The 27,491-nt window shown below is 45.2% G+C and overlaps 1 protein-coding gene across 1 annotated transcript in view; it reads left to right on the forward strand.

Moving 5' to 3' along the window:
• ITPR2 (inositol 1,4,5-trisphosphate receptor type 2) overlaps positions 1–26,728 on the forward strand; it is a 318,547-nt gene extending 291,819 nt beyond the window's left edge. Inside the window, exons 53-57 of the mRNA XM_088454805.1 lie at positions 10,105–10,235; positions 11,643–11,808; positions 12,142–12,302; positions 21,808–21,969; positions 24,742–26,728. Coding sequence (XP_088310931.1) covers positions 10,105–10,235; positions 11,643–11,808; positions 12,142–12,302; positions 21,808–21,969; positions 24,742–24,828 — 707 coding nt within the window. The 3' untranslated portion in view covers positions 24,829–26,728. The remainder of the gene's footprint in view (positions 1–10,104; positions 10,236–11,642; positions 11,809–12,141; positions 12,303–21,807; positions 21,970–24,741) is intronic.
• The last annotated feature ends 763 nt before the right edge of the window (positions 26,729–27,491 follow it).

Below are 27,491 nucleotides of genomic sequence, written 5' to 3' on the forward strand. Positions count from 1 at the left end.
TTACACCAGGAGAGAACAGTAGTATACAGTCAGGTGCATAAATATTGGGACATTGACAGAATTTTCATATTTTGGCCTCTTCACCACCACAATGGCTTTGAAATGAAACAAACAAGATGTGATTTACCTGCAGACTTTCAGATTTAATTTGAGGGTAATTACATCCAAATCAGGTGAACGGTATAGGAATTACAACGGTTTCTATATGTGCCTCCCACTTTTTAATGGGCCAAAAGTAATGGGACTGTCAACTCAAAAGCTATTTCATGGACAGGTGTGGGCTATTCCCTCGTTATTTCATTATCAATTAAGCAGGTAAAAGGTCTGGAGTTGATTCTAGGTATGACATTTGCATTTGGAATCAGTTGCTGTCGACTCTCAATATGAGATCCAAAGAGCTGTCACTATCAGTGAAGCAAGCCATCATTAGGCTGAAATATCAAAACAAGCCCATCAGAGAGATTGCAAAAACATTAGGTGTGGCCAAATCAACTGTTTGGAACATTCTTAAAAAGAAAGAACACACCAGAGAGCTCAGCAACACCAAAAGACCCGGAAGACAACTGTGGTGGATAACAGAAGAATTATTTCCCTGTTAAAGAAAACCCCTTCACAACAGTTGGCCAAATCAAGAACACTCTCCAGGAGGTAGGTGTATATGTGTCAAAGTGAACAATCAAGAGAAGACTTCACAAGATTGAATATAGAGGGTTCACCACAAGATGTAAACCATTGGTGAGCCACAAAAACAGGAAGACCAGATTAGAGTTTGCCAAACAACATCTAAAAAAGCCATTACAGTTCAGGAACAACATCCTATGGACAGATGAGACAAAGATCAACTTGTACCAGAGTGATGGGAAGAGAAGAGTATGGAGAAGGAAAGGAACTGCTCATGATCCAAAACATACCACCTCATCAGTGAAGCATGGTGGTGGTAGTGTCATGGTGTGGGCATGTGTGGCTGCCAATGGAACTGGTTCCCTTGTACAGTAGTATATGTGCCTGGGTTACACCAGGAGAGAACAGTAGTGTATGTGCCTGGGTTACACCAGGAGAGAGAACAGTAGTATAGTGCCTGGGTTACACCAGGAGAGAGAACAGTAGTATATGTGCCTGGGTTACACCAGGAGAGAACAGTAGTGTATGTGCCTGGGTTACACCAGGAGAGAACAGTAGTGTATGTGCCTGGGTTACACCAGGAGGGAACAGTAGTGTATGTGCCTGGGTTACACCAGGAGAGAACAGTAGTGTATGTGCCTGTGTTACACCAGGAGAGAACAGTAGTATATGTGCCTGGGTTACACCAGGAGAGAACAGTAGTATATGTGCCTGGGTTACACCAGGAGAGAGAACAGTAGTATAGTGCCTGGGTTACACCAGGAGAGAGAACAGTAGTATATGTGCCTGGGTTACACCAGGAGAGAACAGTAGTGTATGTGCCTGGGTTACACCAGGAGAGAACAGTAGTGTATGTGCCTGGGTTACACCAGGAGAGAACAGTAGTATATGTGTCTGGGTTACACCAGGAGAGAACAGTAGTATATGTGCCTGGGTTACACCAGGAGAGAGCAGTAGTATATGTGCCTGGGTTACACCAGGAGAGAACAGTAGTGTATGTGCCTGGGTTACACCAGGAGAGAACAGTAGTATATGTGCCTGGGTTACACCAGGAGGGAACAGTTGTGTATGTGCCTGGGTTACACCAGGAGAGAACAGTAGTGTATGTGCCTGTGTTACACCAGGAGAGAACAGTAGTATATGTGCCTGGGTTACACCAGGAGAGAACAGTAGTATATGTGCCTGGGTTACACCAGGAGAGAACAGTAGTATATGTGCCTGGGTTACACCAGGAGAGAACAGTAGTATATGTGCCTGGGTTACACCAGGAGAGAGAACAGTAGTATAGTGCCTGGGTTACACCAGGAGAGAGAACAGTAGTATATGTGCCTGGGTTACACCAGGAGAGAACAGTAGTGTATGTGCCTGGGTTACAACAGGAGAGAACAGTAGTGTATGTGCCTGGGTTACACCAGGAGAGAACAGTAGTGTATGTGCCTGGGTTACACCAGGAGGGAACAGTAGTGTATGTGCCTGGGTTACACCAGGAGAGAACAGTTGTGTATGTGCCTGTATTACACCAGGAGAGAACAGTAGTATAGTGCCTGGGTTACACCAGGAGAGTACAGTAGTATATGTGCCTGGGTTACACCAGGAGAGAGCAGTAGTATATGTGCCTGGGTTACACCAGGAGAGAACAGTAGTGTATGTGCCTGGGTTACACCAGGAGAGAACAGTAGTGTATGTGCCTGGGTTACACCAGGAGGGAACAGTAGTGTATGTGCCTGTGTTACACCAGGAGAGAACAGTAGTGTATGTGCCTGGGTTACACCAGGAGAGAACAGTAGTGTATGTGCCTGTGTTACACCAGGAGAGAACAGTAGTGTATGTGCCTGTGTTACACCAGGAGAGAACAGTAGTGTATGTGCCTGTATTACACCAGGAGAGAACAGTAGTGTATGTGCCTGGGTTACACCGGGAGAGAACAGTAGTGTATGTGCCTGTGTTACACCAGGAGAGAACAGTAGTGTATGTGCCTGGGTTACACCAGGAGAGAACAGTAGTGTATGTGCCTGGGTTACACCAGGAGAGAGCAGTAGTATGTGTGCCTGGGTTACACCAGGAGAGAGAACAGTAGTATATGTGCCTGGGTTACACCAGGAGAGAACAGTAGTATATGTGCCTGGGTTACACCAGGAGAGAACAGTAGTATATGTGCCTGGGTTACACCAGGAGAGAGAACAGTAGTATATGTGCCTGGGTTACACCAGGAGAGAACAGTAGTATGTGTGCCTGGGTTACACCAGGAGAGTACAGTAGTATGTGTGCCTGGGTTACACCAGGAGAGAGCAGTAGTGTGTGTGCCTGGGTTACACCAGGAGAGAACAGTAGTATATGTGCCTGGGTTTACACCAGGAGAGAGAACAGTAGTATATGTGCCTGGGTTACACCAGGAGAGTACAGTAGTATATGTGCCTGGGTTACACCAGGAGAGAACAGTAGTATATGCGCCTGGGTTACACCAGGAGAGAACAGTAGTATATGCGCCTGGGTTACACCAGGAGAGAACAGTAGTATGTGCGCCTGGGTTACACCAGGAGAGTACAGTAGTATGTGCGCCTGGGTTACACCAGGAGAGTACAGTAGTATATGCGCCTGGGTTACACCAGGAGAGTACAGTAGTATATGCGCCTGGGTTACACCAGGAGAGTACAGTAGTATATGCGCCTGGGTTACACCAGGAGAGTACAGTAGTATATGCGCCTGGGTTACACCAGGAGAGAACAGTAGTATATGCGCCTGGGTTACACCAGGAGAGTACAGTAGTATATGCGCCTGGGTTACACCAGGAGAGAACAGTAGTATAGGTACATGGGTTACACCAGGAGAGAACAGTAGTATATGTGCCTGGGTTACACCAGGAGAGAACAGTAGTATATGTGCCTGGGTTACATCGGGAGAGAGCAGTAGTATTTGTGCCTGGGTTGCACCAGGAGAGAACAGTAGTATATGTGCCTGGGTTACACCAGGAGAGAACAGTAGTATATGCGCCTGGGTTACACCAGGAGAGAACAGTAGTATATGTGCCTGGTTTACACCAGGAGAGAACAGTAGTGTATGCGCCTGGGTTACACCAGGAGAGAACAGTAGTATATGTGCCTGGTTTACACCAGGAGTGGATGCGCCTGGGTTACACCAGGAGAGAACAGTAGTATATGTGCCTGGTTTACACCAGGAGAGAACAGTAGTATATGCGCCTGGGTTACACCAGGAGAGAACTGTAGTGTATGTGCCTGGGTTACACCAGGAGAGAACAGTAGTATAGGTACATGGGTTACACCAGGAGAGAACAGTAGTATATGCGCCTGGGTTACTCCAGGAGAGAACAGTAGTGTATGTGCCTGTGTTATACCAGGAGAGAACAGTAGTGTATGTGCCTGGGTTACACCAGGAGAGAACAGTAGTATATGTGCCTGGGTTACACCAGGAGAGTATAGTAGTGTATGTGCCTGGGTTACACCAGGAGAGAACAGTAGTGTATGTGCCTGGGTTACACCAGGAGAGAACAGTAGTATATGTGCCTGGGTTACACCAGGAGAGAGCAGTAGTGTATGTGCCTGGGTTACACCAGGAGAGTATAGTAGTATATGTGCCTGGGTTACACCAGGAGAGAGCAGTAGTGTATGTGCCTGGGTTACACCAGGAGAGTATAGTAGTATATGTGCCTGGGTTACACCAGGAGAGTACAGTAGTGTATGTGCCTGGGTTACACCAGGAGAGAACAGTAGTGTATGCGCCTGGGTTACACCAGGAGAGTACAGTAGTATATGCGCCTGGGTTACACCAGGAGAGTACAGTAGTATATGCGCCTGGGTTACACCAGGAGAGTACAGTAGTATATGTGCCTGGGTTACACCAGGAGAGAACAGTAGTATATGTGCCTGGGTTACACCAGGAGAGTACAGTAGTATATGCGCCTGGGTTACACCAGGAGAGAACAGTAGTATATGCGTCTGGGTTACACCAGGAGAGTATAGTAGTATATGTGCCTGGGTTACACCAGGAGAGTATAGTAGTGTATGTGCCTGGGTTACACCAGGAGAGAACAGTAGTGTATGCGCCTGGGTTACACCAGGAGAGTACAGTAGTATATGCGCCTGGGTTACACCAGGAGAGTACAGTAGTATATGCGCCTGGGTTACACCAGGAGAGTACAGTAGTATATGTGCCTGGGTTACACCAGGAGAGTATAGTAGTATATGTGCCTGGGTTACACCAGGAGAGTACAGTAGTATATGTGCCTGGGTTACACCAGGAGAGTACAGTAGTATATGTGCCTGGGTTACACCAGGAGAGTACAGTAGTATATGCGCCTGGGTTACACCAGGAGAGTACAGTAGTATATGTGCCTGGGTTACACCAGGAGAGTATAGTAGTGTATGCGCCTGGGTTACACCAGGAGAGAACAGTAGTGTATGCGCCTGGGTTACACCAGGAGAGTACAGTAGTGTATGCGCCTTGGTTACACCAGGAGAGTACAGTAGTATATGTGCCTGGGTTACACCAGGAGAGAACAGTAGTATATGCGCCTGGGTTACACCAGGAGAGTACAGTAGTATATGCGCCTGGGTTACACCAGGAGAGAACAGTAGTATATGTGTCTGTGTTACACCAGGAGAGTATAGTAGTATATGTGCCTGGGTTACACCAAGAGAGAACAGTAGTATATGCGCCTGGGTTACACCAGGAGAGTACAGAAGTATATGCGCCTGGGTTACACCAGGAGAGTACAGTAGTATATGCGCCTGGGTTACACCAGGAGAGTACAGTAGTATATGTGCCTGGGTTACACCAGGAGAGTACAGTAGTATATGTGCCTGGGTTACACCAGGAGAGAACAGTAGTATATGTGCCTGGGTTACTCCAGGAGAGTATAGTAGTATATGTGCCTGGGTTACACCAGGAGAGTACAGTAGTATATGTGCCTGGGTTACACCAGGAGAGTACAGTAGTATATGTGCCTGGGTTACACCAGGAGAGAACAGTAGTGTATGTGCCTGGGTTACACCAGGAGAGAACAGTAGTATATGTGTCTGGGTTACACCAGGAGAGTATAGTAGTATATGTGCCTGGGTTACACCAGGAGAGTACAGTAGTATATGTGTCTTGGTTACACCAGGAGAGTATAGTAGTATACGTGCCTGGGTTACACCTGGAGAGAACAGTAGTATATGTACCTGGGTTACACCAGGAGAGTACAGTAGTATATGTCTTGGTTACACCAGGAGAGTATAGTAGTATATGTGCCTGGGTTACACCAGGAGAGAACAGTAGTATATGCGCCTGGGTTACACCAGGAGAGAATAGTAGTATATGCGCCTGGGTTACACCAGGAGAGAACAGTAGTGTATGTGCCTGGGTTACACCAGGAGAGAACAGTAGTGTATGTGCCTGGGTTACACCAGGAGAGAACAGTAGTGTATGTGCCTGGGTTACACCAGGAGAGTACAGTAGTGTATGTGCCTGGGTTACACCAGGAGAGAACAGTAGTGTATGCGTCTGGGTTACACCAGGAGAGAACAGTAGTATATGCGTCTGGGTTACACCAGGAGAGAACAGTAGTATATGTGCCTGGGTTACACCAGGAGAGAACAGTAGTATATGTGCCTGGGTTACACCAGGAGAGTACAGTAGTATGTGTGCCTGGGTTACACCAGGAGAGAACAGTAGTATATGTGCCTGGGTTACACCAGGAGAGAACAGTAGTATATGTGCCTGGGTTACACCAGGAGAGTACAGTAGTATATGTGCCTGGGTTACACCAGGAGAGAACAGTAGTATATGTGCCTGGTTTACACCAGGAGAGAACAGTAGTGTATGTGCCTGGGTTACACCAGGAGAGAACAGTAGTGTATGTGCCTGGGTTACACCAGGAGAGAGCAGTAGTATATGTGCCTGGGTTACACCAGGATAGAGAACAGTAGTATATGTGCCTGGGTTACACCAGGAGAGAACAGTAGTATATGTGCCTGGGTTACACCAGGAGAGTACAGTAGTATATGTGCCTGGGTTACACCAGGAGAGAACAGTAGTGTATGTGCCTGGGTTACACCAGGAGAGAACAGTAGTGTATGTGCCTGGGTTACACCAGGAGAGTACAGTAGTGTATGTGCCTGGGTTACACCAGGAGAGTACAGTAGTATATGTGCCTGGGTTACACCAGGAGAGAGCAGTAGTATATGTGCCTGGGTTACACCAGGAGAGAGCAGTAGTATATGTGCCTGGGTTACACCAGGAGAGAACAGTAGTATATGTGCCTGGGTTACACCAGGAGAGAACAGTAGTATGTGTGCCTGGGTTACACCAGGAGAGAACAGTAGTATGTGTGCCTGGGTTACACCAGGAGAGAACAGTAGTGTATGTGCCTGGGTTACACCAGGAGAGAACAGTAGTGTATGCGCCTGGGTTACACCAGGAGAGAACAGTAGTGTATGCGCCTGGGTTACACCAGGAGAGAACAGTAGTGTATGTGCCTGGGTTACACCAGGAGAGAACAGTAGTATATGTGCCTGGGTTACCCCAGTAGAGAACAGTAGTATATGGGCCTGGGTTACACCAGGAGAGAACAGTAGTATATGTGCCTCGGTTACACCAGGAGAGAACATTAGTATATGTGCCTCGGTTACACCAGGAGAGAACAGTAGTGTATGTGCCTGGGTTACACCAGGAGAGAACAGTAGTATATGCACCTGGGTTACACCAGGAGAGAACAGTAGTATATGTGCCTGGGTTACACCAGGAGAGAACAGTAGTATATGTGCCTGGGTTACACCAGGAGAGAACAGTAGTATATGTGCCTGGGTTACACCAGGAGAGAACAGCAGTATATGAGCCTGGGTTACACCAGGAGAGAACAGTAGTGTATGTGCCTGGGTTACCCCAGGAGAGAACAGTAGTATATGTGCCTGGGTTACACCAGGAGAGAACAGCAGTATATGAGCCTGGGTTACACCAGGAGAGAACAGTAGTATATGTGCCTGGGTTACACCAGGAGAGAACAGTAGTATATGTGCCTGGGTTACACCAGGAGAGAACAGTAGTATATGTGCCTGGGTTACACCAGGAGAGAACAGTAGTGTATGTGCCTGGGTTACACCAGGAGAGAACAGTAGTATATGTGCCTGGGTTACACCAGGAGAGAGAACAGTAGTATATGTACCTGGGTTACACCAGGAGAGAACAGTAGTATATGTGCCTGGGTTACCCCAGGAGAGAACAGTAGTATATGTGCCTGGGTTACACCAGGAGAGTATAGTAGTATATGTGCCTGGCTTACACCAGGAGAGAACAGTAGTATATGCACCTAGGTTACACCAGGAGAGAACAGTAGTATATGCACCTAGGTTACACCAGGAGAGAACAGTAGTATATGCACCTAGGATACACCAGGAGAGTATAGTAGTATATGTGCCTGGCTTACACCAGGAGAGAACAGTAGTATATGTACCTGGGTTACACCAGGAGAGAACAGTAGTATATGTGCCTGGGTTACACCAGGAGAGAACAGTAGTATATGTGCCTGGGTTACCCCAGTAGAGAACAGTAGTATATGGGCCTGGGTTACACCAGGAGAGAACAGTAGTATATGTGCCTCGGTTACACCAGGAGAGAACAGTATATATGTGCCTGGGTTACACCAGGAGAGAGCAGTAGTATATGTGCCTGGGTTACACCAGGAGAGAACAGTAGTATATGTGCCTGGGTTACACCAGGAGAGAACAGTAGTATATGTGCCTGGGTTACACCAGGAGAGAACAGTAGTATATGGGCCTGGGTTACACCAGGAGAGAGCAGTAGTATATGGGCCTGGGTTACACCAGGAGAGAACAGTAGTATATGTGCCTGGGTTACACCAGGAGAGAACAGTAGTATATGTGCCTGGGTTACACCAGGAGAGAGCAGTAGTATATGTGCCTGGGTTACACCAGGAGAGAACAGTAGTATATGGGCCTGGGTTACACCAGGAGAGAACAGTAGTATATGTGCCTGGGTTACACCAGGAGAGAACAGTAGTATATGGGCCTGGGTTACACCAGGAGAGAACAGTAGTATATGGGCCTGGGTTACACCAGGAGAGAACAGTAGTGTATGTACCTGGGTTACACCAGGAGAGAACAGTAGTATATGTGCCTGGGTTACCCCAGGAGAGAACAGTAGTATATGTGCCTGGCTTACACCAGGAGAGAACAGTAGTATATGTGCCTGGGTTACACCAGGAGAGAACAGTAGTATATGTGCCTGGCTTACACCAGGAGAGAACAGTAGTATATGTGCCTGGCTTACACCAGGAGAGAACAGTAGTATATGTGCCTGGGATACACCAGGAGAGAACAGTAGTATATGTGCCTGGGTTACACCAGGAGAGAACAGTAGTATATGCACCTAGGTTACACCAGGAGAGTATAGTAGTATATGTGCCTGGGTTACACCAGGAGAGAACAGTAGTATATGTGCCTTGGTTACACCAGGAGAGTATAGTAGTATATGTATTATAATGTATGCTGTAGTGGTGGAATGCTTCTGTTCGTCCGTCCTGATTAGAGTGATCGTACAGTTCTGGATTTTTGTCTCCCAGAATGTGATTATCACCATGATAAACCTGTGATCTCATTTATCCAGTTCCATAATTCACACCACACATTATATCCCATTCATTAGATAAGTGAACAGATATGTTTATCCGTCCTGAGCGGCTTCAGATCGGTAACAGAGAGATGATCTGTGTGTCCCTCGCTTATTAATAGAGCTGAAACTCATCTGGCTGATCAGATATTATATTTCTCCCTGTGTGGGCCGTGTGTTCCTGCACGGTACCTGGCATCAGACGGGCATCCGGCAGATTACTCCCACTGAAGCTTAATGGTGACTTAGGGCCTTGTACAGAGGTGGATGCAAATGCAGCCGCCGCTGCGTCATCGCCAATGCCGCAGGAAGCGTCTTGTGTTCCGACTGCCGACTCCTCTGAACCGCTGCCTACACTCAAAGACGCAGCATCAAATCAACATTGCGACCGTCTGTTGCAGCATTGGACCTATAAGTAACCCCCAGCTTACTCAGTATGGGTGACACAAGTACGCTACTGGGGCCAGTGGCTTCGGCACATCCAGAAAACTGGGCCGACCCCATTTTCTGCAACGATCCCCGTCAGTCAGGCTGCCGCTAGCAGGGCACTACGACCGAATGCACAGTGCCGAAAACATCGACCAATAGCGAACGAATCAGGGCTGAATCAGCTTCTTTGTCATATAAAGCAGCAACACTAGATCCAAAACAAGAATGGGCTGCGTCTGGGGCGTATCACACTTTTGGCGATTCATTAAATGCTCTCTCAATAAAATGAGTGGCCCAAAATGTTTTTTGATAGTAGTACAGAATAAACAACACAACGTTGTAGCGTAGGTCTAAGGAAAGGAATGTATTATTGTAATATGGCGCTGATCAGTGATTCCGTGTTTTTACCTCCATGTGCCATGCTTGTTACAGATGTCCCTGAGGAGGAAGACGGCATTGAGCGGGCGTGCGACACACTTCTAATGTGTATTGTTACCGTCCTGAATCAGGGGCTGAGGAACGGTGGCGGCGTGGGAGATGTTCTCCGAAAACCCTCAAAAAATGTAAGTATGGCAGCTCTAATTATTAGTATAATATTCTGATTACGGAAGTACTTGTAGCCATTGCAGAAACCCCTGTCACATGGTTAGAATGTTCAGGATATGATGAAATGATAGAATGCGCAGGATGAAGTGATATAATGTACAAGGATTAGAATGTAGAAGTGTGACATATAGATTGTAGGATGTTTAGTATGGTATTATGGACTTACACTAGGAGATATGTGGCAGATATAGAATGTACCAGACAAAATATGGAGGATGGAATTTGCAGGATAGTATGATTTATGTACAAGATAGAATGTGGATGGTTAGAATGTTCAGGATATGATGAAATGATAGAATACGCAAGATGAAGTGATATAATGTACAAGGATTAGAATGTAGAAGTGTGAAATATAGATTGTAGGATGTTTAGTATGGTATTATGGACTTATACTAGGAGATATGTGGCAGATATAGAATGTACCAGACAAAATATGGAGGATGGAATTTGCAGGATGGAATGATGTCATTTACCGTATGAAATGCGGACGGTAAAATTTGCAGGATGGAAAGATTTATTTAAAGTATGAACTGTGATTGCTAGAATGCACAGGATAGTATGTTTTATGTACAATATAGAATGTGGATAGTAGAATGCATAGGATGGCATGACTTATGTACAACATAGAATGTGGATGGTAGAATGCACAGGATGGCATGACGTATGTACAATATAGAATATGGATGGTAGAATGTGCAGTATGGAATTATATATGTACAATATGAGCTGTTAGAATGCACAGGATGACATGACTTATAGAATGTGCTTAGTAGAATGCATAGGATGGCTCGACTTATGTACAACATAGAATGTGGATGGTAGAATGCGCAGGATGGAATGATTTATGTACAATATAGAATATGGATGGTAGAATGTGCAGTATGGAATTATATATGTACAATATGAACTGTTAGAATGCACAGGATGACATGACTTATAGAATGTGGATAGTAGAATGCATAGGATGGCATGACTTATGTACAACATAGAATGTGGATGGTAGACTGTGCAGGATGGCATGACTTACAGTATGTACTACGTAGAATGTGGATGGTAGAATGCGCAGGATGGGATTTATTAGGTAAAATACAGATGGTAGAATGTGGAAGACTGGCAGTTTTGGATACATCATACATTTCATAGCTCATATCCGGAAGATGCGGAGATATGAAAAAAGGTGGGTGTGACTTGTTCATGTCACCACATAGACAGAACAGGGCATGTTAGGACTGAAATTGTTGTGTGATTAATATTTCCTCATTTGGATACGTGACGTCACTAGTGACACCGTTAATGTGTACACAGTCCTGGCCCGACACACACATACTAACTCCCAAACATGTCTGCACCCTCCGGCCTTTCAGGAGCCTCTCTTTGCTGCCAGAGTCGTGTACGACCTTCTCTTCTACTTCATCGTCATTATAATCGTTCTCAATCTCATCTTTGGTGTCATCATTGATACGTTTGCCGATCTGAGGAGCGAGAAGCAGAAAAAGGAGGAAATTCTGAAGACCACCTGTTTCATTTGCGGTGAGTCTGCTAATAGACCCCTCCAGCCCCGTAGTATGGTGGGCCCAATGTGCTAGTTTGTAATAACAGTATGTGTGGTGAGGAGCTTTGGGCCTTGTTTTGTTTCTTCTGTCTCTTTACGTTGAGATATCGCTCGCATTGATGGAGATGATACACTGTGAATCGCTCCCTGATAGAAGTTAGATTTATATGTAAGAAGCACCAGCTCACAGTAATATTCAGCCCCAAGCGTTAGGTATGTTCATCATCGCTGTGTCTGTTATTGCGTCTGCTTGTCAGCCGGGAAGTGATTCCCCCTCATAGAGACCTCCCTCTTCTTCTGTCTACCCACAGGCCTCGAGAGAGACAAATTTGACAACAAGACGGTCTCGTTCGAGGAGCACATCTTGTCGGAGCATTGTATGTGGCACTATCTGTACTTCATCGTCCTGGTCAAAGTGAAGGACCCAACAGAGTATACGGGCCCCGAGAGCTTCGTGGCCAAAATGATAGCTGTAAGTAGTTCCGTCATTCTTCCCTCACCTCACCTAGGGCTCATTTCCTCGTGCTCTGCTGAGTCCGGCCGGGTTGTGCTACCAGCTGCAGGCGGCTGCGTTGATTTGAATAACATTGTCCAGCTCGTAACCCCAGGTAATGGAAACCAATGCAAAGTTCAACTCAAGTAGGCCGTAATCACTCCTGTACTGCGTACACAGGGCTAAATGTGTATATTCGCAATTCAGAGTTGTACGCGGACTACCCAAACCGACCCCCTCATCCGCCCTCTTTTTACGCTTGGTTTCATAGAAGTAATCATCATCGTTGTACACTTAGGCCCTCATTCAGAGTCGATCGCAAGAAGCGATCGCTCACGCTGAATGAGGGCGGGCACTTCTTGCTTTGAAGTGCTGCCTCCAGGTCGCGACCATCGGGGCTTACGACCAGACCCAAAGGTTGGGTCTGGGCACTCGTAAGCCCCAGGGAGCTTCCTGCTCTGTTTGAGCAGGAAGTTCCCCACTGACATCATCATTGATGTCAGTGGGGCCGCCCCCAAACGCCAAGCGTTCCGACTGGAACGCCTCCGTTTGGCCGGGCACGCCCCCGGCCCGCCCAACAAACGGGGCGAGCTGTCACTCAACATTGACACCTCGCCCCGTCTGCTACGAGACCCCTAGCGACGGAGCGCCCATCGCTAGCCGTCGTGCGCATGCTCTGTGGGGACCATCGACCCGGTCGCGAGTGCATCGGCGCTTGCGACCGGGTCTGAATGAGACCCTTAGTTTCAGACTTTTAGATTCATCTCTCCGGGACAGGCCAGAATGCGCTTTATCATTGGCAACTTTAGTAGAAGTTATTTTTTGTTGGAAAACTTTGAACTTTTTGTTAATGTAACCTTCTGTCATGTAAAGGATGGAAAATGGAGGACAGCAAAGTGTAAAACGATACTCACCGAAAATTTTTTACCTCAAGTGAGCTCTGTATCCAAAAGAAAAACAAAATGGCTGCTTTAGTGCATTTAATTTATTTTTACTGCCTATACATAAGTTATAACTCTAATTATGCAAGACACACACATCTCCTTGTGTTTAATTATGCATGTGAATTTATTTTTGGTTATTGTACTGGCCCCATGTCTAACAAGATGTACAGGAACTTCGCCCCAGATTGCTTATTTTATAAGGCGATAATGTATTTTCTTGCAGATACTATAATTGCTGTGTGTGTAGGAGGCGAGCATATGTGACGCCAGATCTTCTCGCTGTAATTATATGTAAAGGCTGATACGACCCCTTGTCGTATTATGAGTAATTTGTTGCAACTGCAATTATGTTAAACGGCACTTTAAACACTGAACGAAATCGTTGGTGTCAGTGACGGAAACTCGTTTCCCAGAAATTAAAATGGTGATTTTGCAGCCAGTAATTTTCCTCTGTCTGCAATTAGTAAATTTTGACTTAATAACTGTCTATTTATTATTTTATGCTGTTAAATTTATAGCGTAATTGGTGATTAGTTTGGAAGTTACCCAGGTCCGAAACTTGTCCTGTAGGTGGACCTCAGAGGGTCTTCTATTTCGTAAAGTACCAGTAACACAAGTCCTTCCTAAGTATATAACGATGTATTAATGTGCTTATTATACTGTGACTGATGAACGGGTCTAACGAGCCTGGAGATGAGAAGAGTTGTAGGCCCAGGCCCATACACTATATAATAGCCTGGGAGGTGCAGGAAATGGCGCGATTCCTGCGCTTTAGCCCATAGATTTAAAGCGGCAATAATTTAAAAGACGAAACCATATTGGCCAGTTCTTATAACTAGCAGGCTATTGCACATGGGCCCCAGACTGATAGACAGATTGCCAGAAAGATGAAAATTAGTGTTCATTCTAGCACCCTGCACATGTCCCCATCTGCTCAGGTGCTTCTAGCACACTCCGCCGATGCAACAAATTGCTGAGATACAGACCAGAGTGTGCTAGAAGCATCAGAGCGGAGAGAGCGACACCCCAGGCAGGAAGGAGGAACTGCACGGGGTGTGACAGGTGCAGGGTGCTAGAATGAATACTAAAAATGTCACTCCCAACATTCATTGCAGCGTTATAGTTTTACTAAAATGCTACTTGGTGTTGCCTAATTGGTGGCTTAAATTAATCAGACGAGTGAGGGGCCCTCGGGACTGTCTTTAGTAGCATGCGGCAATTTTGTGTGCTTGATGTTTTCATTACATGGGTTGACAAGTAGAGACAAATGAGCTTTACACTAAGCACGCATCCGGAAGGTACGAAAGACGAACCGCCCTGCGTCCATTTTTACGTGCAAGGCTGTTTTTTTAATATTAATAATAGTAAAAAAAAAAAAAAAAAGGTCTACTGCCTGCTTTGCCATTTCAGCTTTTTGCTCATGTCTGCAGCATTTCAGTTCTGAATGTAAGCTCTTGGGTCTGCCTGTCATGCGGGGATACCTCACTTTACTTTTGAACCAAGCTTCATTAGAAGGTATTTTATCTTCATGCCTCACATAGGAACATTAGACATAACTAGTTGAGCCAGTGAGGCATTTAAGTCAAGGTGGTAACGGAGCGCCAGTCTCTCCATTCCGTGTCCTGCTGAGCTAACAATCTACATCTGACCACGGTCTAGCGTTACATGAAGCAGTTATACACCCCGGGCATGTGAAATGTGCACCAGGCAATATCCGCATTGTGTTTAGAGCTGAAGCTGACCTCAGGGTTGGGCGCATAACAGTGATCCCTACGTTCCCATCGCACTTCTGTCCCGCCATACCTCCTGTATTGCTGCACTGGGAAATAAAATATTTGGCCGGTAACCAGCAATAAAACAGCGCATAAAATCGTTTCCTAGGTTACCCCAGAACCATGCGACTCTCGGTATGAACCCAGGCCGCCTCATGTAAGCGGATAACAGAATACACCACATAGACGACATTTGTAGAGAGCAAAGTTTTCTTCGGGGAATGTGGCCGCCCGAAAACAAACACCTCGAGGTTTCCTTGTCACGTAGCTGCCAGTGTCACAACGACGGATGGTTAAACATTTGCTGAAGGGAGAAATGTGCGAGAGGGCCGAGGACATTAGTGGCTGCTGCAGGATTTTATGAGAGCCATTTTGCAAAACTTGCACCCGCCCCGCCCCTGGAAATGCCTGGGTTCAGAGGTCACAGGTCATAAAACGATTATCACTGCAGGGCTCATAACATCCTCACGTGCAGCCCAAACCTGATTACTTTACAGCCCAGTGAACCCTCCAGCCCTGTAATTATGATCCTCGCACAGAGATAAGCGCGGTTGTCACACGGCGTTATCTGGTCCTGGCAGGTGCGGTGCACGTGGGCCGGGGACAGTGACGTATAGAAAATTGTTTATATATTTCCTTCTCTGGGCAATTCCAACAAGTGTAGTTCAGGTCCGCGTCAGGTACAGAAGATACAGAAAGATGTAGGGCAGAGGACGCGCCCTGCTATGCAGGTATATAGGGAAGGTTCCTACTTTATATCCCTGCCTTTGTCCTGTATCCATTGCCAGGCCTCCCTATACTGCACAAGATGGCGTTGCTACTGCTCTAATTCTGTTCCCCCTATTGACATGACCCCTTCATCATACTCCCCTTCACACTCTCTCTTTCCTTCCCCAAAACTTATTTAATAGTTGACATTAAGAGGTGTTATAGGCGCCCTTGAGAATCTATACCTTACAGTATGCGGGAAGGGGGGAGTGGGTCGCTGAACGCCGTGAACAACGGTATCGCCTGCGACATAAAATGGAAACTTTTACTTAGTTTGATTGGGATGTTTTATACATTTTCAGTGGTCTTTATTAGATTAAGATTAATGTTAAATTGTATATATACTTATATGCAGTATCAAATTGGTGCCCGTTATAGCGATATACAGTATCTGATATTCAGTATTAGGTATTTACATCAGTCTCTGGGGTAAATTTACTAAGATGGGAGTTCTATTAAGAAGTGATGTTGCCCATAGCAACCAATCTGATTCCAGGTATTATCTTCTAGAACAGGAATGGCCAACCTGTGGCTCTACAGCTGTTGTAAAACTACAAGTCCCAGCATGCACTGCTTCAGTTTTGCTATTAGGAAATGCTAAAACTGTGGCAGGGCATGCTGGGATGTGTAGTTTCACAACAGCTGGAGCGCCACAGGTTGGCCAGGCCTGTTCTAGAAGGTGCTAGATAAATGAGAAGTAGAATCTGATTGGTTGCTGCGGGCAACATCACTTCTTTAATAGAACTCCCATCTTAGTAAATTTACCCCTCTAACTCATGTCCGTTTCTTCCCACTTCACATCTTCCCGCCTTAATATATACTTAATAGCTGCCACCACATCCCACATCTATAGGGGAAGGCCGGGCTAGTTGTTACAAAAATACAGAAATTCAAATATCTCAAACATCTTTAATCACAACCAAACAGAAACATTTACAAACAGAACCGTATTCTTTCTTCTATTTATATTGGGTGTAAGTTACATCCAATAATTATTATTAACAATAAAAAAAAAAAACATGTTTTTCGGAACAAAATTAATCGTGACAAGATGGTACGGGGTTGCGGCAAATTGTTACTGATGAACGCTTCTTTTATTAAGATTATTTTGTTAGAAAACTTTGTACGTTTATCACAAAATCACATTTGGCATTAATCTGGTATATAGGCCCCCATTTATCACTGATATTAAACACCAGTGACATTTTTTGTTTAGTATCACTGTGATACAAATGAAAAACTTACTGCTATTTAACAATACTTATCCCCTCTGGCGAGGTCCAGCGAAGTCCTCAGCGATGTCCTCTCCTGGCATCTTATCTTACATCCATACATCCCACAACTCTCCATGGCATCCTACAACTATACATCCCACATCTCTCCATGTCATCCTACATCTATACATCCCACATCTCTCCATGTCATCCTACATCCCACATCTCTCCATCCCATCCCACATCTCTCCATCTCATCCTACATCTATACATACCACATCTCTCCATCCTATCCTACATCTCTCCATCTCATCCTACATCTATACATACCACATCTCTCCATCCTATCCTACATCTATACATCCCACATCTCTCCATTTCATCCTACATCCCACATCTCTTCATCTCATCCTACATCTATACATCCCACATCTCTCCATCTCATCCTACATCTATACATCCCATATCTCTCCATCTCATCCTCCATCTATACATCCCACATCTCTCCATCTCATCCTCCATCTATACATCCCACATCTCTCCATCTCATCCTCCATCTATACATCCCACATCTCTCCATCTCATCCTACATCTATACATCCCACATCTCTCCATCTCATCCTACATCCATACCATCTCACATCTCTCCATCTCATCCTACATTTATACATCCCACATCTCTCCATCTCATCCTACATCCCACATCTCTCCATCTCATCCTACATCCATACCATCCCACATCTCTCCATCTAACCCTACATCTATACATCCCACATCTCTCCATCTCATCCTACATCCATACCATCCCACATCTCTCCATCTCACCCTACATCCATACCATCCCACATCTCTCCATCTCATCCCACATCTCTCCATCTCATCCCACATCTCTCCATCTCATCCTAAATCTATACATCCCACATCTCTCTATCTCATCCTACATCTATACATCCCACATCTCTCCATCTCATCCTACATCTATACATCCCACATCTCTCCATCTCACCCTACATCTATACATCCCACATCTCTCCATCTCATCCTACATCTATACATCCCACATCTCTCCATCTCATCCTACAACCCACATCTCTCCATCTCATCCTACATCCATACCATCCCACATCTCTCCATCTAACCCTACATCTATACATCCCACATCTCTCCATCTCATCCTACATCCATACCATCCCACATCTCTCCATCTCACCCTACATCTATACATCCCACATCTCTCCATCTCATCCTACATCCATACCATCCCACATCTCTCCATCTCATCCCACATCTCTCCATCTCATCCTACATCTATACATCCCACATCTCTCCATCTCACCCTACATCTATACATCCCACATCTCTCCATCTCATCCTACATCCATACCATCCCACATCTCTCCATCTCACCCTACATCTATACATCCCCACATCTCTCCATCTCATCCTACATCCATACCATCCCACATCTCTCCATCTCATCCCACATCTCTCCATCTCATCCCACATCTCTCCATCTCATCCTACATCTATACATCCCACATCTCTCCATCTCACCCTACATCTATACATCCCACATCTCTCCATCTCATCCTACATCTATACATCCCACATCTCTCCATCTCATCCTACATCTATACATCCCACATCTCTCCATCTCATCCTACATCCCACATCTCTTCATCTCATCCTACATCTATACATCCCACATCTCTCCATCTTATCCTACATCTATACATCCCACATCTCTCCATCTCATCCTACATCTATACATCCCACATCTCTCCATCTCATCCTACATCTATACATCCCACATCTCTCCATCTCATCCTACATCTATACATCCCACATCTCTCCATCTCATCCTACATCCCACATCTCTTCATCTCATCCTACATCTATACATCCCACATCTCTTCATCTCATCCTACATCTATACATCCCACATCTCTCCATCTTATCCTACATCTATACATCCCACATCTCTCCATCTCACCCTATATCTATACATCCCACATCTCTCCATCTCATCCTACATCCATACCATCCCACATCTCTCCATCTCATCCTACATCCATACCATCCCACATCTCTCCATCTCATTCTACATTTATACATCCCACATCTCTCCATCTCATCCTACATTTATACATCCCACATCTCTCCATCTCATCCTACATCCCACATCTCTCCATCTCATCCTACATCCATACCATCCCACATCTCTCCATCTCATCCGTACCATCCCACATCTCTCCATCTCATCCTACATCTATACATCCCACATCTCTCCATCTCATCCTACATCTATACATCCCACATCTCTCCATCTCATCATACACCTATACCATTCTTCAACTGTCCATCTCATCCTACATCTATACCATTCCACAGCTCTTCACCATGCCTTCCTGACTACCCCGCTTTCCCTACACCCATAAGTCTACCTATGTCTAGCTCAGTATCATCCGCGTACCATATCACCCTGGCATTGAATGCAGCAGTTTGGCGACTCTTAGAATAATCCCCAGACTGCTGTCACATTTATTTTATAAACTCATTTGTTCAGTTTGAGAAGCTAAAAATCCACTATTTATATCAATAGCATCTGCTCCGCCGTTATACAGCGTCTTCCTGTGCCAAACCTGCGTCACTGGATCCCGGAGACTCCAGCTTGTAATCTGTCTTCTAATGTGTGTCTGTTACAGGGCAGGACTAAAGGGGAATCATAACCAGTTTGTAAGTAGCATCATTATTCTATAAACGTTCAGTAAATAAATCATTATATAGACATATACACGGCGGTGTCAGGCAGTGTGTGACTGACCAGCGTATACTCCTCACAGGAGCTTATTAGGCTTGCCCTTCCGTTCTATGTAACACACTCATGCTGCTGTATGTGATTATCGGTACTGGAGCCCTGTGCATGTATATCACAGCCGATTACAGGCGTATACACCATGGTTGTGTTACTTTTTTTTTTTATAGCTTGTTCCCAGGAAACTGACTGTATAGTTACTGTGCACAGATAGTTATCTGCATTGCAGCCTAGATATTACTGACTGAAAACCTGAGCTGAGCTTCCTTGGGACATCCCATAGCATCTCTAATATAGTTTACGAGCAGTCTGTGCAGGTGAATCCCCTCACCAAGGATGTTATGTACAATTATACCTACTAATCAGACATTCTCATTTACAAAGGCTGCTAATCCTCTGCACATTAGACCGTCTGTCATTACGGCTATTGAGGAACAGCGCAGAGAGAGAGAGAGAATCAGGGGCTGCTGATAACAGATGGCAGTAGCTCTCAGATGTAGTCTGTGACTAGGTTATATCTGCCGTATGGACTGTAGAGAAGTGAAAATGGGACCAGATTCCTGATTGATGTAGTAACACATGAGAATACCACCTATGGCAATGACGGCTCTCCCTATTCCCTGGACTCGGTAATACAGAAGCCGTAAATTAATTTCTTTAGCCAGTGTTAAATGGTAGTGGAGGGGGATGGAGGGAGGTCTGTAAGAGGACCAATCACAGGCTGCAACCTCCTGACTGAGGCTTGTGATTGGCCGACAGTGTCGCTTTATTTTTTTTAAATCTACTTCTGTACTTGCAATATATTATATTAGTAGCTGAAGTACCCGGCGTTGCCCAGGTTTAAATCTTCAAGTTATTAAGTTTTATTATGTGATGTTATCCAAATGCATCCAGTGGAAGGCCCAGAACGGGCTCCTCCCCAGGTCAAAGTTCTGCCCAGCGTACGCCAACGGGAGGTCCGACCGGGTTCCTGACCCCCTAAAACCTGGCCAGGATCCAACTGAACCACCTCACGTTTTTGTTTCATCCCAATCGGTGCAGAGGTGTCCGAATGCGTAACCGGACAGAGAGACAAACAGACCAATGATATATAAGATAAGATGGGATGTAGTTAACATTCCAGCGGACGGGGTGCCGGCCGTCTAAATACCAACGCCGGAATCCCGCCGCCTGCCAAAATGCCGACACCGCTATTCCGATGGAGATCAGGATACCAGCGTCGGTATCCCGAACGTTAGGACCCGGGTAAGTATTACAGTTACCCCGGGAATGTGAGGGTTAAGGTTAGACACCCCCAGGGGGAGATTAGGGTTAGGCACCCCCCTGGAAGGGTTAGGTTTAGGGTGCGGGGAGGGGACGGGGGGTTAGGTTTAGGCACCACCAGGGGAGGTTAGGGTTAGGCACCCCTTACCGTCCCTGTCAGGAGCTTCACTGATCGGGCTTCCGGTGTCGGGATTTGAACCAGCGGTTATTGAGTCGCCGGCATTTCATACCACCCCGATAAGACGATATGTTACTTTTCGGCTGCTTGCTCAGGAGATGGCTGATTAGTAAATGGTGGCAGCGATGGGAGTATTGTTGTGTTATTTCTGCCCATGTGTTGGCTCCCGGTTATAGGCCTGAGATGTTTATTTTGGCTATGTGACGAGGAGCATTGTATAAACCATTTATTCTGGTCCTGTTAGTTTTATGGGTTAGTCATTGGGTAGCGTTGTAGCCTGACGGCAGTAAGCTACGATCAGTTCAGCCTGATGTAATAGATTATCAGATTCTCTGCTGTAGGTTGCAGGATATTTGTTTAGTAATTAAGCTTTTCAGGTTTTGTTTTTGTAGCTATACCCCGATGTGTTTATCAGCGGACGTCTTCCTGCTGTGCAAAACCAGCCGACGGAAGCGGCGATCACATGGGGCCCCTGCGGAGGAATTTGTGCTGCAAAATGCATCACCCTCTTTCTTTCTGCTCTCTTCCAGGAAAAAAACTTGGACTGGTTCCCCCGGATGCGCGCCATGTCCCTCGTCAGCAGCGAGGGCGAGAACGAGCAGAATGAAATCAGGAACTTGCAGGACAAACTGGAGTCTACAATGAGTCTGGTGAAACAGCTGTCCGGGCAGCTCGCAGAACTCAAAGAGCAGGTAATGGTATTCGTCCTGCAGCGGAGCACAGAAGTAGAGCGCTATTCTCACGGCAAACCTCACCCAAATGCAGAGCATCGCCTGCCACACTCTGCAGATCCACACCGTGTCCCCTCTGCTTCTAAAGAATAAAATAAAATAAAAATGAGGGTAAATGTAATAGCCTGCGGACCAGATTGATTTTGCCATTTAAATGAGTGCTACTTTAAAACATCGGGCAGTCTCGCATGGAACTCGCCGATGTCTGCAGGCTATTACATTTCCCCTGTAATCTTTGAAATTATTCACAAACCTGCCCCTTCATTGTTCTCCAATTTTAGAAATACAGACACAATTGCGCACGTCTCAAGACCTGTCGTTCGCCGCCTGTACTGTTTGCCCCTCCCATGCACTTCTCCAGAACTTCTCTAAAGCTGTCCCTCTTCTCTGGAGCTCTCTCCCTCGATCTGTTAGACCAGTGTTTCCCAAACTCGGTCCTCATAGCCTCCTACAGTCCTGGTTTTAAAGATATTTGATAAAAGCTGCAAGAGGACATTCCCGTGCCAGCACATTAAAGTCATCTGGAGGTGGAAGGTGTAAAAGCCATGGAGGGTGGAAGTACTAAGCCTTGGAGAGAGAGAAAGTACCAACCAATCAGCTCCTGTCACTTTAAACTCTCTCCACTTTATGGGCGGGATGCACTAAGCATCGCATCTGTAATGCGTTACATCCGGCCTCTTATCGGGTACATTCTGATGTTAATTACCACAGTATGTACTTACATACACAATTAGTATCTCGGATAGAGGGATTTGTGAGTTTAACACTCAAAAGTTCCTCTGGGATCGTGGAAGGCCGCACGGGGGAGCTGGGAGGGATCTCTCAGGGAGCGTCCCAATAAGAAGCCTATAGACTTCTAGTGGGAAACGCCATCTGAAGATGGCGTTACCCACCAGGACGAAGCATCACGTTTCTGTGCTTAGTACATATGGGAAATGCGATAAAACCCCTGAAAATGGTATTTTGTGGGGTTTTACAGCATTTTCCAGTTTAGTACATCCCGCCCTAGTACATATACCCCAATAAACCCCATGGTCGGTAAGAGCCAGAGAGGGGAAGGGCGTAAGGTTCTTACAACATAAAACCATGTAAACACTGAATAACGATACATATTTGTTTCTTTCCATTTAACAAACTATGTCTATTTATTTCTAGACTATTTCTCATAAGCTGAGTGAAGAAATTAATAAAACATCTCTTCGTTCTGCTTAAACGAATGTAGCTAACTAATAAGCACTAAATGTATCTGTACGGGGGCGACCTGCTGGCCACTATTACATTACACGCCGCACGACTTTCTGACAGCGACCCGACCTTGGGGGGCTCTTACAGCCCACCGCTGCCTATCAAATGCCTCTGGCTCAGCTATCTATAGAACAGTAATGACTTTTATAGGGGTCATCCAGTGAGTTTGTGTCAGGCCCCCTTTCTTCAGTATAATGCCGTCTGCTGCCAGCGATTCCTCTTCCACCTGATGCACCTAAATGTAGCCCACCTACCCAAAAATATCTTTTATAGGATTCAGTTACAGGGAAGGTGCCCTAAGGGCTCAATCTTATTAGGTGCGAATTGCGAGTAGCGAGTTTGTTTCTTGAAACTCGCACACATAGCAGCAAAGTGCGCTCCTGCGAATTCTCCAATCCAATTAAAAATACCTATTTGCACTATTCGCAGCGGAGGGGTGCGAATTGACTGCCAAATGAGATTTGTGAGAAATGCATGAAAATGTGGGGAGACCATCCTGGACCCCCCAAAATTGATAATTTCTTTAGTAGGACCCTATAGAAGACTGTTTGTGTGCATTAGGAAGGTACTGTAGGTATTGAAATGGTGTCAAATGGCTGATTTGTTTTGGGTTTATTATTAAATGCAAGAAAATTATTTTAAAAAAAGACGACTTTCGTTTAATCTCAAACTAATTAACCGAAAAATGGAAAAAAAAAAAAAGAGGGAAAAACTGATTTTTGGGGCACTTTGAGGGCACCTTGCAAAATGTAATAAAAAAAATAAAAATTATTTTCAACTAAAAAATTATTATAATTAAATTTGGTGTGCCTAAACTAACGAAAAAGTTGATTTTGGGGTAATTTGATTATTTTAATTTTTTTTTACCCAAAAAAATGACGTAATTATTGGACTAATTAAGCTAATTGGAAACTTCCAAATCCCTAATTAGTCATTAAGGGGGTGTCCAAGGGGTTCGGCACAGTGTCCCGACATTTTAACCTTAAAATAAAGTTTTTCCTTTCCATGCCCCCCCTACAGGGAGGCGTGAGTGGAAAGTTGCGAATTCAGTCTGACTGGTTCAGTGCGAGTTGCTAATTGGATTGCAAAAATTAATTCGCTATGCGAATTCGAAGTGAAAATAGCACCTCACACCTAATGGGATTGACCCCTTAGTGTTTTTTTTTTATACTTGTTTCTGTTCCTTTTTTTTTTTTTTTTTTTTTATAAATAAAATTTTAATTCATTTCAAAATTTTACTCCAATATCCTCCCAATATTCCTCCAACTTATCTGGCAACCCTTGGCTGTCGGCTCCCGGTCAGAGATGTCACAGCAAGCGGTGGTGTTGTCTAAACCATAACTGCAATTTGGCAAAGCGCTCACAGCTTGTATTGTCCTAAAACAATACGTAAAACGTTAAGATATAGCATTTGTGTAATAAGAATTCGTTTTTTTTTGTGCCCAGATTTGCACAAAAGTTGGCATAATTTTTATTTTTGGCTTTTAGATGACGGAACAAAGAAAAAACAAACAGCGTTTGGGGTTTCTGGGGTCAAACACTACTCTTGTCAACCACCACCACTCTCCGCATTGACCCGTTGGCGAAGTACGGACAGCTCCATATCACCATTATCCCTCGATGACTGCTTGTGTGGTTAAACTGGAAGAGTTCCAAGTTGGACGGGCCGGAGCCGCGACGGGATCCTATAGGGCATGAGAGAGGCCCATTAGAGCTGTAGGAAGTCTGATTTACGAATGTAAGACGGATCATTGTGTTACCTATCAGATAATATCGCCCGTCCAATTTCCAGGGTTTTATCAGATTTGCACTCAGAACTTGGCGGATAGACGCTATCGACTGTCAGTGAGTTATATTGACAGCAACACGAAACTGGAAGCAGCTTAACCCCTGCACACGGACAACCCAGATTGATATGTGCCTTTCTCCCGTGAACAAGGGGACGTCTCATAGCATACTGACTGCGTATTGGTACCATTTGCACAATTACTGCGCTTTTTATTCTGATGTACTTTTTTTAATTTTTATGTAGCGATTTCTAATGTTTCTAACTCCAAGAAGCTCCTTCTCCTGGTCTGTACATTCCTAACGTTCCCTCTATGGCAAGCCGAGTGGCGGGAATGTAATTACGTTTGTAATTGTTGATTCTGCTATGATTTAATATATCGCAAGCCTGCCCTGTACGTTGCACCCTCCTTATGACGCCAGCTAAAGACATGGGTCAGCGTTATAAGAAGGTTGATGGATCTTGGTGTTAAGAGTAGGGTGGATTAATAAAAGAGGTTAGTATATAAAAAAAAAAACCCATCAAATTGGATAAAAAGAAATTCCGGTAGGAGAGGAACGGCATTGTGATGGCATTAATATTACGGTAACAGACTTGTGTACCGTGGCTTGGTCTAATGTCTGTACTTTACGGAATGCCTGAATGTCCAATCACAGAATGTTTCTCATCCTGAAATAGCCAATACAAGAGACTGTTACAACTGTGTGTTTGGTATACCTATAAATTTACATTCCGCATTTATCCCCGAAAAACCTACTCGTTCTTTTCAGTCCATGCTGCTAGTGCCTCACCCACTGTCCTGATAAAAATGGGCGTCTGAGAAAGTGCCGTATTCTGGGGCGATCTGCGAGCATGGACGGATTTGTCCCAGTCGTAGGGTGGGAAACGTGGTTTATGCTCAAGCTAGCGCCAGTCCGGTGTAGGAGGAAAGATGGCTGCCACTAAAAATACAAATGAAATTTGTAATGACAAAAAGATAGGTGCGCATGAATTTCTTATTCCACAGTATCTGTAATATAATATAGTAAGTCGTCCACAGGCGGCGCGATGACTTTAGACTTTTAAATTTAGCGCGTTCACTTTTATTTACCTGAATATTCATTGTGGGTTATTTTTAATCAGTGCAAGAAATATGGTATGGCTTTTAATTAACTCTAAATTAATTGTAGGCAATCATAAGGCTTATTTAGTGAAATGTCCTGTATCCCAGAGCAGCCAATGAGATGCTAGCTTTTACTAACATGTGCTAGAATCATGGAAGCTAATACCTGATTGGTTGATATGGGTTACCCTGCGTTATTAAATAGGCTCTTACATTCCAGTGTTTGTATTAGTCAGGGGTCCAACTTTAAAACAAAAGGGAAATTGGTGAAAAATGATATTATGTTGCATTTAAATGCTGACTGGGGCGTCCGATTACCAGTGATGGGAGAGGGGGATATTTTTGCAGCGGTGAGTACAAATATTTTTGGGGTAAGAATAATATATTGACAGCTGGTTTTAAAATATTTTGCTGATCCCGCAATTATAGAATTTTTAACGAACCGTTGTAACTGGACTATAATAACTGTGTGAAGAAATGAGACTTTGGATAAATTGGGATGTATACGAGGGGGTTGTTTTTGGTGTGGTCCAAGTCTCACAATAGCATTGCACTAACGCAAATCATTATTTTAAATAAAATGTATTTCTCTATCTCGTGAGTTTGTCTTTTGTAACTGCCGGAACGATTGTAACTGCCGGAACGATTGTATCTGTGCGTCACCCCCTCCAGCTGGGTCTTCAAAATCACTCTACAAATTCAGTTTAGTAGGATGGGCGTTACAAATGCGTCTCTATATACCTAGAATCTTTACGCCATACGTCGCTTGACGCCTGGCATGGCAGATGCTCGAACGCTGGTAGCGTAACGAACATCTCATTAAATATAGCGTCTTAGTTCTTCACTCTTACCTCACGCAAAGCCGCTTACAGTGTACCAGAGACTCTAGATTGTGATTTTTGTCGCAAAGGGATTAGTACAACCTATGTACAAAGTCGCAGATTCAGCGTAACTGAACGTGGTGGGAGGAACAGCCGCCGGCGCCTGTATCGGAACCTGTTTTACTTGTATTTGCGACTTAGCTGCACACAGATGTACAAGTACCACGAACATCAGTGGTCAGTGGGCCTGATTCAGACCCGCTCGCAAGCGGGTCTATGGTTGGCCAGTGCGCACGCGCAAGCCCCGTGGTGAGCGCAAAAAGCACTCCCAACAAACAGGGCGGCTGTCGATGTTGGTCGACAGCTCGCCTAGTTTTGTAGGCGGGGAGGGGGGTAGCTGGGCAAACGGAGGTGTTCATGCAGGAACGCCTGCCGTTTGTGGGCGGCCCTACTGACATCACTTTCGATGTCAGTAGGTGGACTTCCTCCTCTATTAGAGCAGGAAGTCCACTGGGGCTTGCAGCCACGA

This window comes from Taudactylus pleione, unplaced genomic scaffold (assembly GCF_031769625.1).
Source record: "Taudactylus pleione unplaced genomic scaffold, aTauple2 ptg000634l, whole genome shotgun sequence".
NCBI lineage: Eukaryota > Metazoa > Chordata > Amphibia > Anura > Myobatrachidae > Taudactylus > Taudactylus pleione.